The sequence below is a fragment of the Microtus pennsylvanicus genome, chromosome 11 (assembly GCF_037038515.1).
Source record: "Microtus pennsylvanicus isolate mMicPen1 chromosome 11, mMicPen1.hap1, whole genome shotgun sequence".
NCBI classification, from domain to species: Eukaryota; Metazoa; Chordata; class Mammalia; order Rodentia; family Cricetidae; genus Microtus; species Microtus pennsylvanicus.
The window spans coordinates 2658471-2676617 of record NC_134589.1 but is presented as its reverse complement, the minus strand read 5'-3'; the positions used below and the strand labels follow the sequence as shown (position 1 = coordinate 2676617).

Genomic DNA, 18147 nt, shown 5'->3' with positions numbered 1-18147 from the left:
GTCTTGAACTCAGAGACCCACCAGCTTCTGTCTCCCGAGTACTTGAGTACTTGGGTTAAGGGTGTATACCACCACATCTAGCCTAGGAATTGTGGCTTTGCATAGCATTTAACTGCCCAGGAAACAGGAAGCCACGCTGCTTCTCAAGGAGTTAGATGAGAACTCTGGATCTCAGGACATGGCTCTGGGCACAAAGGGGGATGATCAGACCCTGTAGGGTCTCAGAACAAGCAGGCTTCAGCAGCCTTTGGGAGGCCACATCAGAAAACCCCTGTGAGCCCACAGGGAAAGGCTAGTGACCTGGCAAGCAGAGCTCACGGCTTCAATGACACACTTCTCAAAGCTCCTGGCCACGCTGTCATGGAGTCCATGATCCTGCCACTGACTGCTGCAGAAGATGAAGATCTGAAAACGGGGCTGCTCCTGCGGACAGAGAGGGAGGCGTGAGGGCTGTGTGTGCTCAAGGAGGGAGACGTAAAGGCTGTGGGGTTACTCACTACTACATGCCAGGGAAACTCCAGGTGTCTTCACCACCCCGTGATCTGAGCTTCTCCGCACAGGCACTAAGCACGTCTACAAGGACCGCACTAGCCAAGGAACTAATGAAAACAGATTCTGTAGCTAGGCATGGTGGCTCGTGCCTCTGGTCCCAGCACTAGAGAGCCCAAGGCAAGAGGATTGCTGGGAGCTTGGGACTGGCCTGGGACACAGAGTGAGAATCTGTCACAAATATTCAAAAATTAAAAAGCCTTTTGTTCCAAACCCTCTGCAAAAGGAAAAAAAAATGTGAACACTTGGGTGACAGAGACAGGCGGATCTATGTAAGTACGAGGCCAGTCTGAGCTACACAGCAAGTTCTAGGATAGGCCCCAAAGAGATAGAAAAATCCTGTATTCAAAAACAAACAAAAAAACCCACAATAAATAAAAAAACAACACCCTCAAAAAATACCAAAACAAAACAGCAGAACTGGAGCTTGTGAAAGCAGGACAGGTAAATTTTGAAAAATAAGCCATTTCCCTCCCCTTCTGCTTCCCTAGCATCTATCTTAGTTTTTAATGAAGCATTCATATCATGTAAAGTTGGATTTCCATGTCAGCAGCCTTCATTCACACTAACGAGCATTTTTCTGTGCATATTAGTTTTTTTTTCATTTTGATGCTGTTCCATAAGTGGCCAGTGCGGTGTCCGCATGTGTGCTTCCCCGTATATGGTTGGGGTCCCCATCCTGTCCCTGTTCTTCTAAGGGCATCATACAAGACCTTCGACTTTCTTCTGAAGTCAAAAGATAGTGGCCAAGTCGCATATCCAAACTCATGGCTGACCCCCTGTCTCCCCACCATTATCAGTCTTGCACTCAAGTGTACCATACATAACAATTGGGGATGTACCTGCTTGAGCCTCCCTTCCAAGTCTCCCAGCAGCGACCCCTTCCAGCCATACTTCCTGGGGAAGTCGATTTCCACCAGCCGTCGCCACAGCTGCACAATCAAAAAGTGACAACGTCAGCAATGACTTAATGCCACAGCATGGACAAATAAGGTGGACAAGCAGGTGCGGTGTTACAGGTCTGAGGTCATAGGTATTTGAGAAACTGAGGCAGGAGGGCTTTTGAAGTGCAGGTGTTCAGGGCTGGCCTGGATACCACAGGAAGACCTTGTCTCAAGAGCAGTAAGAAAGGGGCAAACCATTATGGCAGTGGGAAGGGCGAGGGCACCAAGCCTCAAGAATGGTGGGGCTCTCAGCTCTTCATGTCACTGGTAAACTGTGCTGGCGGTGAGTCGGCAACATGACCCACTCTGGCCCACGAAGTCACCACCACCCTCCCAGTAGTGTGAGCGCTCTTTGTTTGGAGAAGGGAGTCCCCTAATATTTATCCTGAAAAGTTTCAAACAGACAAGATAGCAGGGAGAACAGAAACACTTCCTTCCACTAAAGCCCCGGGGTTTTATTCTGAACACAGTGTTCTCTCTCTCTCTCTTCCTGCCACTAGGAGGTGATGTATAGACATCACAGCAGCTGCTCCGACATGCCTGGGCAGGCCTCTCTTTCCCTGAAGAGCACTCACTCACTGGGAACCCTCCTGGAGAGGAGAGAGGACCTGTGAGCTGCCCCTGAGCTGTGCTGACAGGGCTTAGACATTTCACTGAGCGATCCTGTCCTCTTTTCTAGGGAAGCGCCTTTCCTTTGTTTATGACACTGGCAGCTTTGAAAAATTCATGACTATCATTTTAAAGGCTCTCTTGATACCACTTTCTGTGATCCCATAATTAATGTCTTTTTGGCAGAGACATAACTACGCTGAGCCGCATGAAACGAAACTTGTAGGTCCCTGATGGTCAGTGTCCATACCTTTCCACAGCTCCTCACTAAACAGCTCAGGGTGTGGCTGCCATTCAGCCTGGTCAAGGTGGCCCATAGAACCGTTCTGTGATCACGGTCAAGCTAACCCATGCAGAACTTATTGCCAAATCCTCTATTAAAATGCTCTTTCTCCTGGGGTTAAAATACCACATGCAGCAAGATCCTGGCCTGATGACCTGGCTGCCACCTTCAGCACTCCTGCCTAATCCTGATGAAAGGCTATGGAGCTGGTTTTTACTGAGCCATAGCCACCGTTTTCCCATGAAAGAATACAACCATTGGGTGTGGTAGCACATGCCTTTAATCCCAGCTCCCAGCACTTGGGAAGCAGAGGCAGGAGGATCTCTGTGAGTTTGAGGCCAACATGGTCTACATAATGAGTTCCAGGACAGTTAGAATTAAATAGAGAAACCCTGTCTCAAACAAAGAAAAAAGAGCCTCCCCAAAAAGAAAAAATGAGCCAAACAACATCCCCTCAAAAGACTTTTGTATTTCACCTTCTATAAAATATATTTCAAGTACAGATTAGCCCACCCCACATAAGCACTGATGCAGAATTAGCTAATTTGAAAGTCTTCAATGTATCCATTTCAAAATACAGAGTACTTTTGGCCATACAGAAATGCCACAGAGAACTACAGGGCTCAGCCTGATTCCTCTCCTTGGTCACATCTCACACAGTGAGGCACAATATCAGGACTGAAAATGAAAGCCGACGGGCTACTGGCTAATTCCAACTTCATGCAGGCTCATTACCTCCTCTGTAAGTCTCGGGACAGCGACTGTCGTGGTAGCTGGGGGTACCATGTGACTCTGGAGCATGTCCATGTGGGCACAAGAACTACCAACCACACTGGCCAAACCCAACCAACCTACAGGACCTTCGCTTCCCACCATTCTGAGGCAACATTTGGCTGTTTCCCCACAAAAGATCTTGGTCTCTCACCTCTGCCTCCATTTCCAGTGTCACATCTGGCTCACAGCTGCAACCACTACCTCACACCCCCACCTCTGCTTCCTGCAGCATTCCTGACACTGCTGTCCCAAGCACCTCACAGCAAGGGCACCTGGCCCAGCCAGGGCCGACAGCACTTTCCATCTGGCCACGGATTGAAGAGATCCCTCTGTACAGAAGGAGCACAGTGGCTAGGCTTCACATCGTGGTCACAGCTCTTGGGACGGTAGTTATGGCTCCCGGTCGCTTATGTCCACACCCATGTGCCTTTGGCAGCTTCACAGCTCCCAGGAAGCCTTACCGCCATCTCCTCAGGATAGGTAAAGCGGAGAGTGTCTAGACCGGTATGGAAGATGCTTTTTTTAAACACGCTGCGCAGACAGTTTCTTGTGGTGCTCAGGACCTCCTGGAAGATGTTTGTCAGCAAATCTTCATTATCTGTAGCAACCAGCCCCTCTGTGGCAGCCTGTGGGCATGCAAGAAAGGGATTACAGAATCTGAGGTCACCCTCGAGTCTGATGACCTGAGTTTGATCCCCAGGACCCACGTGGGGGAAGGAGAGAACAGACTCTCACAAGGTGTCCTGATTTCCACACCCATGCCCATGGTGCCGTCTCTGTGTCTTTGTCTGTATGTCAGTCTCTCCCAGGCTGTACTGTCTGCAGGAAGCTGGGTTCTCCAGTACAGCATCCCAGGCTGCACTGTCTGCAGGAAGCCCATGCCCTCCAGTACAGAATCCCAGGCTGCACTGTCTGCAGGAAGCCCATGCCCTCCAGTATAGAATCCCAGGCTGCACTGTCTGCAGGAAGCCCATGCCCTCCAGTATAGAATCCCAGGCTGCACTGTCTGCAGGAAGCCCATGCCCTCCAGTACAGGATCCCAGGCTGCACTGTCTGCAGGAAGCTGGGTTCTCCAGTACAGGATCCCAGGCTGCACTGTCTGCAGGAAGCCCATGCCCTCCAGTACAGAATCCCAGGCTGCACTGTCTGCAGGAAGCCCATGCCCTCCAGTACAGGATCCCAGGCTGCACTGTCTGCAGGAAGCTGGGTTCTCCAGTACAGGATCCCAAGCTGCATTGTCTGCAGGAAGCCCATGCCCTCCAGTACAGGATCCCAGGCTGCACTGTCTGCAGGAAGCTGGGTTCTCCAGTACAGGATCCCAAGCTGCATTGTCTGCAGGAAGCCCATGCCCTCCAGTACAGAATCCCAGGCTGCACTGTCTGCAGGAAGCCCATGCCCTCCAGTACAGGATCCCAGGCTGCACTGTCTGCAGGAAGCCCATGCCCTCCACTACAGGATCCCAGGCTGTACTGTCTGCAGGAAGCCCATGCCCTCCAGTACAGCATCCCAGGCTATACTGTCTGCAGGAAGCCCATGCCCTCCAGTACAGGATCCCAGGCTGTACTGTGTATTCAGATGTGCGAATCTCACTTACCCCTGCGGGTTTGAGTTGAAGCATTTTACAGACAAGCTCAGCCGACAGGGCAGGAACCTCATAGAACTTTACATAGGCTGTGATGTTGCAGACAGTTTCATGGAGGGTCAGACACTCAAGTAAATAGGTCTGTAACAGGGTCTCCCCAAGAATCCTATCCACAAAGAAAGGTGGAGAAATCATTGAAATGGTTGACAAATGAGAAGACGGAGGGGGAAATAAAGGTTAAATTCAGCCACCATGTGGGTTCTGGGAATTGAACTCAGGACCTCTGGAAGAACAGCAGGCGGAGTAGTGGTGGTGCACACATTTAATCCCAGCACTCGGGAGGCAGATTGTGCCTCCCCCCAACCAAATGTATGGACTGTGCTCTGACAGTATGGACTGTGCTCTGACAGTATGGACTGTGCTCTGACAGTATGGACTGTGCTCTGACAGTATGGACTGTGCTCTGACAGTATGGACTGTGCTCCCCGACAGTATGGACTGTGCTCCCCGACAGTATGGACTGTGCTCCCCGACAGTATGGACTGTGCTCCCCGACAGTATGGACTGTGCTCTGACAGTATGGACTGTGCTCTGACAGTATGGACTGTGCTCTGACAGTATGGTCTGTGCTCCCCGACAGTATGGTCTGTGCTCCCCGACAGTATGGACTGTGCTCCCCGACAGTATGGACTGTGCTCCCCGACAGTATGGACTGTGCTCCCCAACAGTATGAACTGTGCTCTGACAGTATGGACTGTGCTCTGACAGTATGAACTGTGCCTGACAATGAGTCACAACAGACCCTTCTCTAGCAGCCTTTGTCAGGTGCTTGTCATAGCCAGGGAAACAGTAATACGTTTGATTTGTCTTGTGATCTGATTTGCTAAAGGCAGACTCGGATGTAACAGGTACAGTGAAGGGATGTAGCAAGGGACCATGGGTAAAATCTCAGCCCTGAAGCTGGACAAGTCATCTAATGGCGTGGAAAGCATGGCTTAGTTTCCACCTCCCCACGGAGACAGCACGTGTGGCAAGCTGAGGCCAGCGGGGGCAGCCACCATGCCGCCCAGAGCTGTGTGGAAGCCAAGGCTGCCGTTGGCCTTCCTACTTACGTGGTCTCATAAATGTCCACAAGGTGAATCAGCATTGTAAAGATCCGCTTGACATCCTAGGACAATAGAAGAAGTGTGATCATGCTGTGAGTGAGCCAGAAACGCCTGTGAGCACACGAGCACTGGCTTTGTCTTTCCCTGTGAGCACACAAACACTGGCTTCGTCTTTCCCTGTGAACACACAAGCACTGGCTTCGTCTTTCCCTGTGAGCACACAAGCACTGGCTTCGTCTTTCCCTGTGAGCACACGAGCACTGGCTTCGTCTTTCCCTGTGAGCACACAAGCACTGGCTTCGTCTTTCCCTTTGTGCACACAAGCATTGGCTTCGTCTTTCCCTGTGAGCACATGAGCACTGGCTTCGTCTTTCCCTTTGTGCACACAAGCATTGGCTTCGTCTTTCCCTTTGTGCACACAAGCATTGGCTTTGTCTTTCCCTGTGAGCACACAAGCACTGGCTTTGTCTTTCCCTGTGAGCACACGAGCACTGGCTTCATCTTTCCCTGTGAGCACACGAGCACTGGCTTCGTCTTTCCCTTTGTGCACACAAACACTGGCTTCATCTTTCCCTGTGAGCGCACGAGCACTGGCTTCGTCTTTCCCTTTGTGCACACGAACACTGGCTTCATCTTTCCCTGTGAGCACACGAGCACTGGCTTCGTCTTTCCCTTTGTGCACACAAACACTGGCTTCGTCTTTCCCTGTGAGCACACGAGCACTGGCTTCGTCTTTCCCTGTGAGCACACGAGCACTGGCTTCGTCTTTCCCTTTGGCCACACAAACACTGGCTTCGTCTTTCCCTTTGGCCACACAAACACTGGCTTCGTCTTTCCCTGTGAGCGCACGAGCACTGGCTTCGTCTTTCCCTGTGAGCGCACGAGCACTGGCTTCGTCTTTCCCTTTGGCCACACAAACACTGGCTTCGTCTTTCCCTGTGAGCACACGAGCACTGGCTTCGTCTTTCCCTGTGAGCACACGAGCACTGGCTTCGTCTTTCCCTGTGAGCGCACGAGCACTGGCTTCGTCTTTCCTTCCATCAACACGGCTGCTCTTGGGAAGAATAGCTTCTCATGATTAAATTCATGGCACAGAATTCCCACTGCTGTCTTCTGAGCATGACCACATGCACACATGTGTGGAGACTGTGCTCTTATAGGGAGCTGTTTACCCTGTTTTGAGGCAGTGTCTCTCATTGGCTTGGAGATCACAATTGGACTAGGCTGGCTCGTGAGGATCTGCCCATCGCTACTCCCCCTGGGGAGTAAAGGGCAGGCCACAGTGACCTGCATTTCTTGGTGCTTCTGGGGATTGAACTCAGATCCTTATGCTTGTTGGCAAGCAGTTTACCAAATGACCATCTTCCCAGGCCAACATCCACAAGTCTCTATATCTAAAGCCGTGTAGGAAGAATGGAAGACAGCAGCTATGGAACAACCTCACACCCTAACTGCCTTGTAGTTCTGCCCAGCACAACTGTTAAACACTTAAAATAGAATTGAGAAAAGCTATTGACTTTCCCAAGTTCTATTTACTGAAGTAGAGTAGACGTAGGCCAATCAGCCTTTGCCTGTGTAGGAAATGTCACCACGTCTGTCTAAAAAAGCCTCATCACACCCGGCTAAATAAACCTCCCCACCTCTAGATAAATCTCTCTCTCACTCTCAGTCCTTCCTCACCCCCTCATTGCTCATGGCCCTGAGGGTGAGACCCACACATGAAGTGAGCCCTGTCCCACAGCCCACTCCCAGCACCTTAGCGTTAAACTGTTCTTGCACAGACACCACTTGCTGGTCTGGTTCCCACAACACACCTCTAGGTTTTGGTCAGAGACCTTCCCCAGCCCTCGAAGCCGGTATGAAACCCCTTGAAAACAATCCAGGACACGGGCAGGCACAAGACTCAAGTATTCTGTCGAGTTTTCCAAGTAGGAAGTCAAGCTTTCCAGCGGGACCAGGCTGAACCAGGAGCGGAAGAGGAAGTCATCCACCTGCAGCAGGGCCATCTTAGACTGCATGAACTGGAGAACCCCGCTCCTGAGGAGACAGCACAGGTGTGGTGAGGCTGCAGCAGTCAGAACTGACGTGGAGGGGACAGAAGCAGGAGCTGCACAATCTGATTTGAGGTTTGTGATCGCCCACGGGAAACAAAAATTGGTCAGGAATGGAATGACAGCGAGGGCAGGGAGGGATTGCAAGGGCAGGGTGGCTGCCGGACTTTTCCCTCCAGACCCCGAGGGGCTCCGCTTCAACACACACTGAGAGCAGTGGCAGAGCTGGGTAAAGTTGAAAATTTTGTGGGTTAACTGTCCAATATGGGGAAAGGGAGGGAATGAGAGGAAGGGAGATGGAGAAGAGGAAGTAGGGGAAGGAGAAGAGGAAGGAAGTAGGGAAGGAGGAGAGGAAGTGAGGGAAGGAGAGGGAAGAAGTGGGGGAAGGAGGAGAGGGAGGAACTGAGGGAAGAAGAAAAATGAAAGAAAAAAGGAAAAGTATAGGTTTCACGCCTAGAATCTAAGTTTTCTACAGAACTTCTGGTAAGACTTTCTTATCAGAGGGGACGCCCTGTGTGGAAATACGTTCCCAGTATTGGTCTACTTAGGCCGGCAACAGAGCCTTCTCTCTAGCAGCGCTGTCTGTTGGAGTTCCCTGGGCTAGGTGAGGACGGGGAGATGGCTTGTGTAAAAATGCTTCCTGTGCACAAGAGGACCTGAGTTCAGACACGTGCAAAAGACACATTGTAGCAGCATGTGTGACCCCAGCGGTCCTGTGAGGACATGGGACATTCAGACCAGACAGGAAAATAACCCAAAATTAATGTGCCGGTCATCTGGGCATACATAGTCAGAAAAGAAGAGCAGAAACCCGGAAGGAAGGACGAGTACTGGAGGCTGCCCTCTGAGCTACACGTATTCACACGAAAGAATTAGGCAGAGTTAGAAGCACGGTTATCGAAGCCCCTAGTAAATAAAAAGGAGAAATTACTCCAATGAGAACAGGGTCTGGAATTGGCATCGTAACTGCGGCTATTGAACTCACCAAGTGGGTGCTTTCTCCCGAAACTGTGCGAAGCAGATTCCTTCAAGGCCTGCCCAGGTGTCCTCGGACTGGCTCTTAGAGACCCTCCTGGGTGGGGACAGTTGCATGCAGTAGTGCAGGATGGGTAAGATGCCCAGCCAGTGGTCCCCGCCCTTGTCTATGCACCTGCAGCATAGGCTTGCCAAGTACGCACGCCATCTAGAAGAGAACGGAGGTGTCAGTGAGGGGAAGGTGGCCCAGTGGTCCATGACCACCGTCTGCAGAGAATAGGAAACTTTGCGTGGCTGGACAGGGTCCACACCAGGAGATGGGTCACAATAAAGATATGGAATCCCAGTCCCACCCTCCGGACCCTCACGACTCCCCACAGCAGATTCCCTCCAGAGTCATCTCCGTCTACACCACACAGCTGAGGAGTATCTTCACAAACAGAATCAATCACTTGGGTGTCTAAAACATCAAGCCAAAAGGCCAGTGCCCAGTAAGAGCTGCTCAGAAGTCTAAACCACACCAGCCACAAGGCAAGGTCACTGGGTGCAAAGAGGTCACCTCCAAACTCACTGTGACCCTATAGTGAGAACACACTTTCTAATCTGTGTGGCACAGGCAGAGCTGGAGGGAACACATCCCTGGGGCTTCCACAGATGCTGAGACACGTGTGCAGAAGCACTCTGCGTGTTCCTTTACAAGATGCCCAGTTTGGCTTCAAATTCATGGGCTCACAGGATTCTCCCACATTGGCCTGACACATACCAGGGACCACAGACAGGCACCTCCACCCTCAGCTCCATGGGCTAGTGTGGGGCTCATGCCCCAAATCTAGCACTCGGCAAGCTGAGGGCAGAAACCTCACGAGTCTGGGAAGCCTGGGCTACGTAGTGAAACTGTCATAAACAAACAAACAAACACAAAACAGAAATGGTGCGGAGGCTGGAGAGATGTTCCTGAAGAGACCCTGTTTGCAGTAGCCACAGGTTGGCTCACACCTGTCTCTAACACCTCTGGCCTCCGTAGGCACCAGGCATGCACACAATATACAAACATATGTGCATGTGAAACACCTGTACACATAAAATAGAAATGAAGAGGAAATACTTTTGAGGTTTGCTGAGGATGGGGCTCAGGTCACTGTGAAGAGCTTCTGGCGAGCCAGCACTCGGGGTGAGGAGGTAGCACAGCATGTCCAGGTCATTTTTAAGGACAACAAAGCTAACTTCTTCCACCATGAAAAGGACAGTCAGGCCCAACTTCAGTCTACTGCTCACAGGGAAGTCAGCAGGCAGAGAGTCCCCGCTCTTTCCTTCCAGGAAAGGTGCCAAGCGGGTTTTCATATGCTCCCACAGGTGCGCCTTCACCTGGTACAGAGAGGGAAAGATGTGTGAGCTCTCCATGGGACATTCAGCGGCTGGGCACTGTGCCAGGGACTGGGCCACCAGTGTCAGGAACCGGAACACCGTGGCAGGGACCAAGAAATCAGCGCCAGGGAGGGCTTCACTTGCCTCTTTCCTGGGTTTCACCACTGAAGCACACAGATGCTCAGTCCCCAGCCCTTCAGGGTGGAGGTATAGGACGAGGCATCCTAGGGACAGCCACACCAGTGTAAGGTGTAACGAGGAGCCCACCCCTTCTGGGAGAGCACAGGACCAATGCTGAGGGTGGGGCACAGAGGAACCTTTCAGAAAGATGGCGTGAGGTCCTCCTGCCCCCATCCGTACTTGGCCTAGTCAGGCCAGGGGTCACGTAGCCTCTAGTTGGTCAAGGGACACTGCCTGTCTACTCCAGAGCTGCTGGTGACAGTTGGAATGGGTACCTCTTTCTCTTTATATTGCAGACTGGACCATGGCCGCCTAGCCCGTCCTTCATGGACCATAGGCACTCGGACCACGGAGTAAAACTGCAGGAACTGGGTCATGAAGCTCTGCAGGTTGATGGCACTCCAGGGATGGAGGACACTGAAGATGCGGTCCAGCATGACCGCAGCGGCAATCTTCTTTCCTCTCACCAGGTCCTTTCTTGTGACATCAGTGAAGGAATCTAAAATTCTCTGGATCATCCCAGGAGGCTTCATGCAGATTATGTCGTCATACTGATGCCAGTCTGTGGGGACAATGACACCCCATGTGGGCGAGCTCCAAATCACTGAGGCCTGGCCTCCCCTGGAAGGCAGAAATGTCGGGGGAGCAGCCCGAGGCAGGGAGAAAGGAAAGCCCAGGTGATGAGCCCACTCTATCAGCTAGGACAAGGTTTGCCTGTGCAGCCGGGGCTGTTAGTGTGCTGGTAGCGTGTATAACACCCTGGGAGGGATCACTGGGAGCGGGCTGTTAGCATGTATAACGGCCTGGGATGTAGATCACAGGGAGCGTGCTACCTTAGCATGTATAAAGCATTGGGTTTAGACATGATAAGAAACTTTCTCAGAGGCCCTGATGAGAGGACAATGGGAAGTTTACTTCTGTGGTCCTTGTCCAAAGTGGACTTGGCAAAGCCAATCGAGGTCTGAGCCAGCGCCTCAAAAGAGCCGAGGTTGAGGTTTCTGGGGACCTAACTCTTCTTCTTAATTATCATTCCTAAGGCATCTGTATCTGAGGAATACTGTGTTCTCATTGCCTGATTTAGCTCTGATGACCTTGGTCATTTTCCTTTTACAAATACTATATAAGTACCCACACATAAACATACAATAAAAAATAAATCTCTCTTTAAAATTTTTAAAGACCAACATGGGTAACAAGTCAAATCCTGGCCTTAAAAAAATGATGGGAAAGGTGGGTAGTGGTGATGCATCCTTTAATACCAGCACTTGGGAGGCACAGACTGGCAGATCTCAGAGAGTTCGCGGCCAGCCTGCTCTACAAAGCAAGTTCCAGAATGGGCAGGACTGTTACACACAGACACCCTGTCTCCAAAACAAAACAAAACAGCAACAACAAAATCACGAGAACTATGGGGACAGTTGAGTTGATGAAGGCCCTGCTGACACAGCTGAGAAAGTTGTCCTCTGACCTCCACAAGCCATGGCATGTGCACACGCACACGCGCGCACACACACACACACACACACGCGCGCACACACACACGATGCAGGGCAACAGCGCAAGCACAAGCAAGCACATGCAAACTTGCACTGAGTAAGGAAAAATGGCCAGGACAGCCTATCAGAGGACCAAAAGTGCAGTAACTAATAACGCGCTCCTAGCCAATCACATACCAGCAGTGACCGTCAGTTTGAAAGGGACCAACCAGAACCATTCCTGCCGCAGCTTTATTTCCCTAACTCCATGAAAGCCCCGACGATTTTTACAATAAATGAATTCTGCAATGGAATCTCTTGGAGTCTGTGTTGTGGCCTCCATGTCTTCCCAACCCTGATGGGAAACAGGGATCGCACAAAGGGAGCAGCAACAAGCCCGCAGAAACTACACACATGTACAAATCAATGTATTAAAATACTTCTAAAGTTATGTCAATGCTGAGAGCCTGAGTTCCACCCTCAGTACCAGGAAAAAACCAAGTCCACACTGAGCAAAGGCAGGAAGACGGTCTGAAGAGACTCGGCAGGAGTCCACCGGCCTCTCCCAGGTCTGGAGTTGCTTCAGCAGCTAAACCACACACAGAGGAAAGGAACCCTTTCAGGACTCTGCCTTTGACAGAGGGACAAGAGGTGACTGTGGCAGGTGCCTGGGCAGGTTCTCAATAGTTCTATGGTCCTTCCATGGAAGGACATCACGCTGTGAGCCCAGGAGGACAAGGCCAGCAAACAGCAGAACACAGGGGGACGAAGGTGCCCTTCCAAATGCCCCAGCCAAATGGAGTTACGTAAGCAGCGTACGTGAATGAAGACAGATCGTGAACATGGAAAACACGCTTTAAATGTCACTGTCAAAGCAGACCTCCGCCCCTCCTGCCCCACCCTCAATCACCTTCCATCCGACCGACCCTTGATACAGCGCCTTCCATCCAGCTCCGTGATGGGAGACTTTCCCAGGTCTCTTCACACAGTAAAGGGTTGAGTCAAACCCACTCCCAAAGGCAGCTTTACTCAGCATCAAGGCAAAGGCAGGCAGTACCAAGCAGAGGACCCAGAGACCCAGGAGCTGGGCTGACCCACTCAGGCCCCTCGATGGCTTACCTCCTCCAGTGCCCAAGCAGGCAGAATCCACCAACAGACAGCGGTTCACATGCTCGCCTTTCTTCTTTGACTGCTCATAGATAAATTCGTAGTCTACGGAATCCTTGCTACTTCCACCACGGTGAATGACATACTTATAAGGGATTGGTTTGTTCAGGCTCTGCCTGGGAATGACCATGCTGCCCTCGACGAGAGACCCGAGCTCACGAAGGTCTCTGTGGAGTAACATAATATGTCATTTACCAGAGGACACGTGTCGTGAAGCCCTGCCCCAAGGTTACAGTGCTTTTACAACAGGACACATTTCCTGCCAGAGCCCAGAGAAAGGAGCCACACTAAGATGCGAGGGAGGGGGATGCATGCAGGAGAATGTGTCTGAAGCATTCCTTCAGTCTCAGCAGCGGTAGTTCATGCCTTTAATTCTAGCTTTCATGAGGCAGAGGCCGGCTGATCTGTGAGTTCAAAGCCAACCTGGTCTACAGAGCAAGTTCCAGGACAGCCAGTGCTACACAGAGAAACCCTGTCTCAAAAGACAAACAGGCTGGAGAGATGGCTCAGAGATTAAGAACACTGGCTGCTCTTCCAGAAGTTCTGAGTTCAATTCCCAGCAACCATATGGTGACTCACAACCATCTTTAGTGAGATCTGGTGGCCCCTTCTGGCCTGCTGGCAGACATTCATACAGAACACTGAATACGTTAAAATAAACAAACAAAAAAAAACCACCCATTTTCCACCAATTATGGTAGGAGGCAAGAAGATTACAATGAGTCCAAGCAGTCAGGACTACAAAGTGAGACTCTATTTCAAACAAACCAAAACAGTAGAAAAAGAAAAAAAAAGCAAAGGAAGAAAAGGAAGAAGAAAGTGCGCCCAACTGCTTTGGTCACATGACTACTGACAAGGACAGCACCAGACCCCCCCCCCACTCACTTGGTGTAGTTCATTTCACAAGCATCAGTCCAGGGTTCCTTCCCGAGCCCCTCTCCCCCTCTGACACACACTCTGTGGTTGTCAGGGTTGAATGAGAAGACACGGGAGACAATGGCGTGGAAGTACACGGTGACTCCATCCTCTGGGCTAAGTGTTCTGGGAAGAGTGAGAAGGAAACACCAGCTGCCGGGGTGCGTGCACACATCAGGAATAAGCACCCATGCACAAGCGCACATACACGCACACACACGCACACACACCATGCTTGTACCAGGCATTCAGACTCAGACACAGCGCCCCCAGCAGGCTGCCTCCTCTTTCTATCTAGTAAGGAGGACATCCAGCTCCAATGTGCTAGTGATCGAGGGGGTGGGGTGGGTTAGGAGTCATCCAGGAGAGCTCCTTAGGGTCACACTAACTGTGAGGCACCCAGGGACCAACAGGAAAGAGGTTTGGGACTGGTGTCCCAGGTGGGCCCACCCAGGGCTGTCCTCCCAAAGATGAACGTCCAAAGGCACTGAGAAGAGTGAAGGCTGGGCATGACAGGAGCTGCATGGCTCTGGCAGAGCTGTAATGCGGGCTCTGCAGGAGGCCACGTCCCACCTCACTGCAGCCTCTGGTGCAGCAGCCTTCTGGTTTCTCTGCTCCTTTTGGTTTTTCAAAGCAGCTGTGTAATTTCTGTTCTCTTCTGGCTTCTTCTGGTCTTCTGCCGGGGTGTTCGCAATCTCACCCCTGTTCCTCCCAGTCTCAGCCACCTTGTCTTTCGATTTAGCTTCCTAGAGCAAACAATTAAATCCCAGTGCTTAAGACATGTCTCACAGCAGCCGGGGCCACAGCCGTCCTTGCTCAGAACTGGGCAGTCTTCTGGTCGGCTTACCATGGCCTGCCGGAGCCCCTCTTCAACCTTGTCCACAGCCTCTCTATCCCTCCCCAACCTCCCTTTTCTCTGAGAACAGGCTCACCACGTTCTACCTCAGGGCCTGGGCTCATGCCATTCCCCGTCATGCCTTCTGTGTCTGTGGCTAAACCCTCACTCCCGGATTCTATTCCCACAGCATCTCCTCAGGTCTCACCCAGCCACCCAAGAGGAGGGATCCGCCTCCTCTCAGGACCCTTATCAGACCCTTTGTTTCCTCAGGGAACTTTTTCCTTCCCGCCTCTGTCTAGCATAGGAGTTCCATGGAGACAGGCTCTGCCTCCCACACGACAGCACCATTAACACTGGGCAGCCATCGAGAGATGGCGGGCTGAGGAAGGACCACCAGGGCAGACAGACAGGAGCCCTGCATACTGGACACCTCTTGGCAAGTCAAGCCTATACCTGGTGTTGGTGCTTGGCGGCAGCAGGACTCAAAGGGGATGGTTTCTGTTTCTGACCATTGTCTCTTTTTTCTCTCCCATCCTTCTCTGGATTGGCTGCCTCGACTGTAGCATCAATTGGCTGGAAGAAACGGATCACCCAAACCCTAAGTCATAGTGATAAAACGAACACTGACTCTGTGGCTTCAGTCAGTACCAGCCACGAGGTGAGTAACTCAGAGGGGAGCCCTGCCTGCCCTGTCCAGGGAGCAGGACACCCCCCACTCCCATGCCACCACGCCCAGCAGCTCACCTCTGAGGCAGCCAGCTCTGCAGCCACAGGCCCTTCTTCCTTGTGTTCAGACTTCTGCCCCTTAGATTCAGGCAATGGGGCACTCTGGACAGCATCGGTAACCTTAGCAGGGCCTTTGCAGGCAGAAGGGGCTGGGCCACAGTGCCCCTCTTGAGGCAGGTCCTTGTTCACTGAAGCTTTAGAAGTGCTGAGGCCCTTAACTTCCGTGTGGTTACTGGGATCAGGGTTCCTCTGAGTCCCACCTCCGATGCCACTGTCTGTGCCTGTCCCACTGTGACCCTGCAGAGGGAGGCTGCTGCCTGCGGCATGCACACAGCCGTTTTCCATTGGCATAGTCACCGTGCGCTGTGACTGGCCAGGCTGGCTACCCACACCAGCCTGCTGGACTTGGTTCTGGGCCAAGGTTGAGTCCTGGGATCCAAGGCTTGAAGGCATATCCAGACTCCAGAGGCCAGAAGGCATGGAAGGCAAGGAACCTACCTCTGAGGAAGTGGTGCTCTGTTTTCTCTTTTTCTTCTTCTTTTTACTCTAAACAGAGAGATGTTTGTTTACCTTAGACTCCATACCCCAGCTCTTCCCCTCCAGGTTTCTGTCCAAAACCTCAAGCAGGTGGAGCTGTGAGTCCAAACCACGCCTTAGATCTATCTCACTGACACCTTTTTGTATTCTTATTTTGTGTATGAGAATTTTGCCTACATGTGTGCTGGTGTCCCCAGCAATCCCAGAGACTCACAGCATCCCACCAGCCGCCCACACCACTCGCCGGGGACCATCCAGCCGCCACATGGCTAAGAACCAGCCACGTTGGTTTGGGGACCTGTCGCATGGTCTCGACCCGACAACAAGCTACCAGGGACCTTCAGCAAATCCATTGCAGGCAGCTCAGCTCAGCCGTCCTCAGCTGTCTGAGACAGGCACTCGGAGTGTGGCAGTGACTGAGCATCCAAATGCTGGGGTCATGGGGGCGTGATTCAACAACTGTGTGTTCAAGCTACCTGCTCAGCATCCACGACCTCAAACCCGGCTGTTTCCTTCTTCTTCCTCTTTCTGGGAGGGCACTGAGCACCTTCTGGGCCACCAGCTGTGTCCCCTGAAGCATCTACAAAGACCGCTGGGTCCACTTCCTGTTAAGACAAGACCACCTTCATACAGGGGAGGGTTACCTCCTGCTCTGCTCCTGCAAGATCCAAAGGAGCTTCCACCTCGGAAAAAGCCCAGGAAGGCCACTTCCTTACAGGGACCAACCCAGCTCTCCAGCATCTCTGAGAGTCTGGCACCAATGGCGGAAGGTGCGGGGACACTGAGGAAGGGCTCTGAGGGTGTTCAGAACAAGTCTGCGTGGTGCCCTGATGGGCAGGCACACCAATGTCCAGTGTAAACAAGCTTGGGGCCTGGTCCCAGGGGCTTTCGTCTGCTTCGATGGAATACTTCAGGGATACTAGACAGGTAGGTCACCAAAGAAAGACCCGAGCCATGTCTCCAGAGCCTGGCCTCTCAGCAGACACAGATGGAATACCTCCCCTGCAGTCAGCACCCAGTACCTCACATCGAGCAGCGTGGGAGGAAGAGCGAGCAGAGCTCTTCCACACAACGCACCTGGCACCTGGTGCCTTCCCTTCCTGCAAGATGCACAAACCTGCTCGCCCGAGAGGAAGGGGAAAGTTAGCCGTGAGCACCCTGTTAACACGAAGATGCTACCCACAGAAAAGACAGAGTTGGGCTGGGTGATGGTGGGGCACGCCTTTAATCCCAGCACTCGGGAGGCAGAGACGGACCTCTGTGAGTCTGAGGCCAGCCTGGTCGACAGATAAAGCTCCAGGACAGACTTCAAAGCTAGACAGAGAGACCCTGTCTCAAACAGCAAGTGCTCTTAACTGCTGAGCAGATTCTTCTCTCCAGTGACCACTTCCCTGAGATTCAGCAGTCACGGTGTTGTTGGTCACCACCTCTCTCGAATAGGTTCCCGTTCTCATCAGCTGAAAGGTGCAGCTCCGACCAGATCATGCCCCTCCCCTTACCTAGTCAGAGGCAACACCAACCCCTCTTCCTGAGAGGCACCTACTTCAATGTTGGTCTCCGGGAACCACCGACTGGGGTGTTGATAATGCGCACTGTCTGTGGCGCTGGTTCGAATCCAGGCTCTTGTGCATACTGGCTGGACTGCACTCTGCCCTATGCTGCACCTCCAGCACAGGGATTTCTCTAGAACAGCTTCACTGTTCTCTCTCATTTTGGAGAGTCCATCCTATTGTCTTTGCGACTCTGTGCTTTCTGGCTAGAAACTGCCTGTTACACAACAAAGAATTCCTCGTGTGTGGCCGGCTGCTCATGGACCGCTTCAACATCACCTCTGGGAGTCTGGTTTTTGTTGGATTTACATTTTAATTTATTATGACTATTGTTATTTTTACTATTATTTTATGTATAGGGTGTTTTTACTGCATGCATGTATGTGCGCTACATGTATGCCTTGTGCCCATGGAGACCAGAAGAGGTATCCAATTCCCTAGAAACGGAGTTACAGGCAATTGTGAGCCACCATGTGGGTGCTGGGATTTGAACCTGGGTCCTCTGGAAGAGCAGCAGCCAT

General features: G+C 51.9%; 1 protein-coding gene across 1 annotated transcript in view; it reads right to left on the bottom strand.

Moving 5' to 3' along the window:
• Positions 1-18147, bottom strand: part of LOC142859670 (E3 ubiquitin-protein ligase RNF213-like) — a 91777-nt gene that overhangs the window by 65501 nt on the left and 8129 nt on the right. Inside the window, exons 5-19 of the mRNA XM_075989905.1 lie at positions 16553-16681; positions 15558-16085; positions 15267-15386; positions 14549-14721; positions 13946-14101; positions 13013-13227; positions 10694-10980; positions 9979-10238; positions 8884-9081; positions 7662-7884; positions 5854-5909; positions 4754-4907; positions 3621-3785; positions 1392-1481; positions 301-423 (exon numbers count right to left, since the gene is read on the bottom strand). Of these exons, the coding sequence (XP_075846020.1) occupies positions 301-423; positions 1392-1481; positions 3621-3785; positions 4754-4907; positions 5854-5909; positions 7662-7884; positions 8884-9081; positions 9979-10238; positions 10694-10980; positions 13013-13227; positions 13946-14101; positions 14549-14721; positions 15267-15386; positions 15558-16085; positions 16553-16681 (2877 nt within the window). The remainder of the gene's footprint in view (positions 1-300; positions 424-1391; positions 1482-3620; positions 3786-4753; positions 4908-5853; positions 5910-7661; positions 7885-8883; positions 9082-9978; positions 10239-10693; positions 10981-13012; positions 13228-13945; positions 14102-14548; positions 14722-15266; positions 15387-15557; positions 16086-16552; positions 16682-18147) is intronic.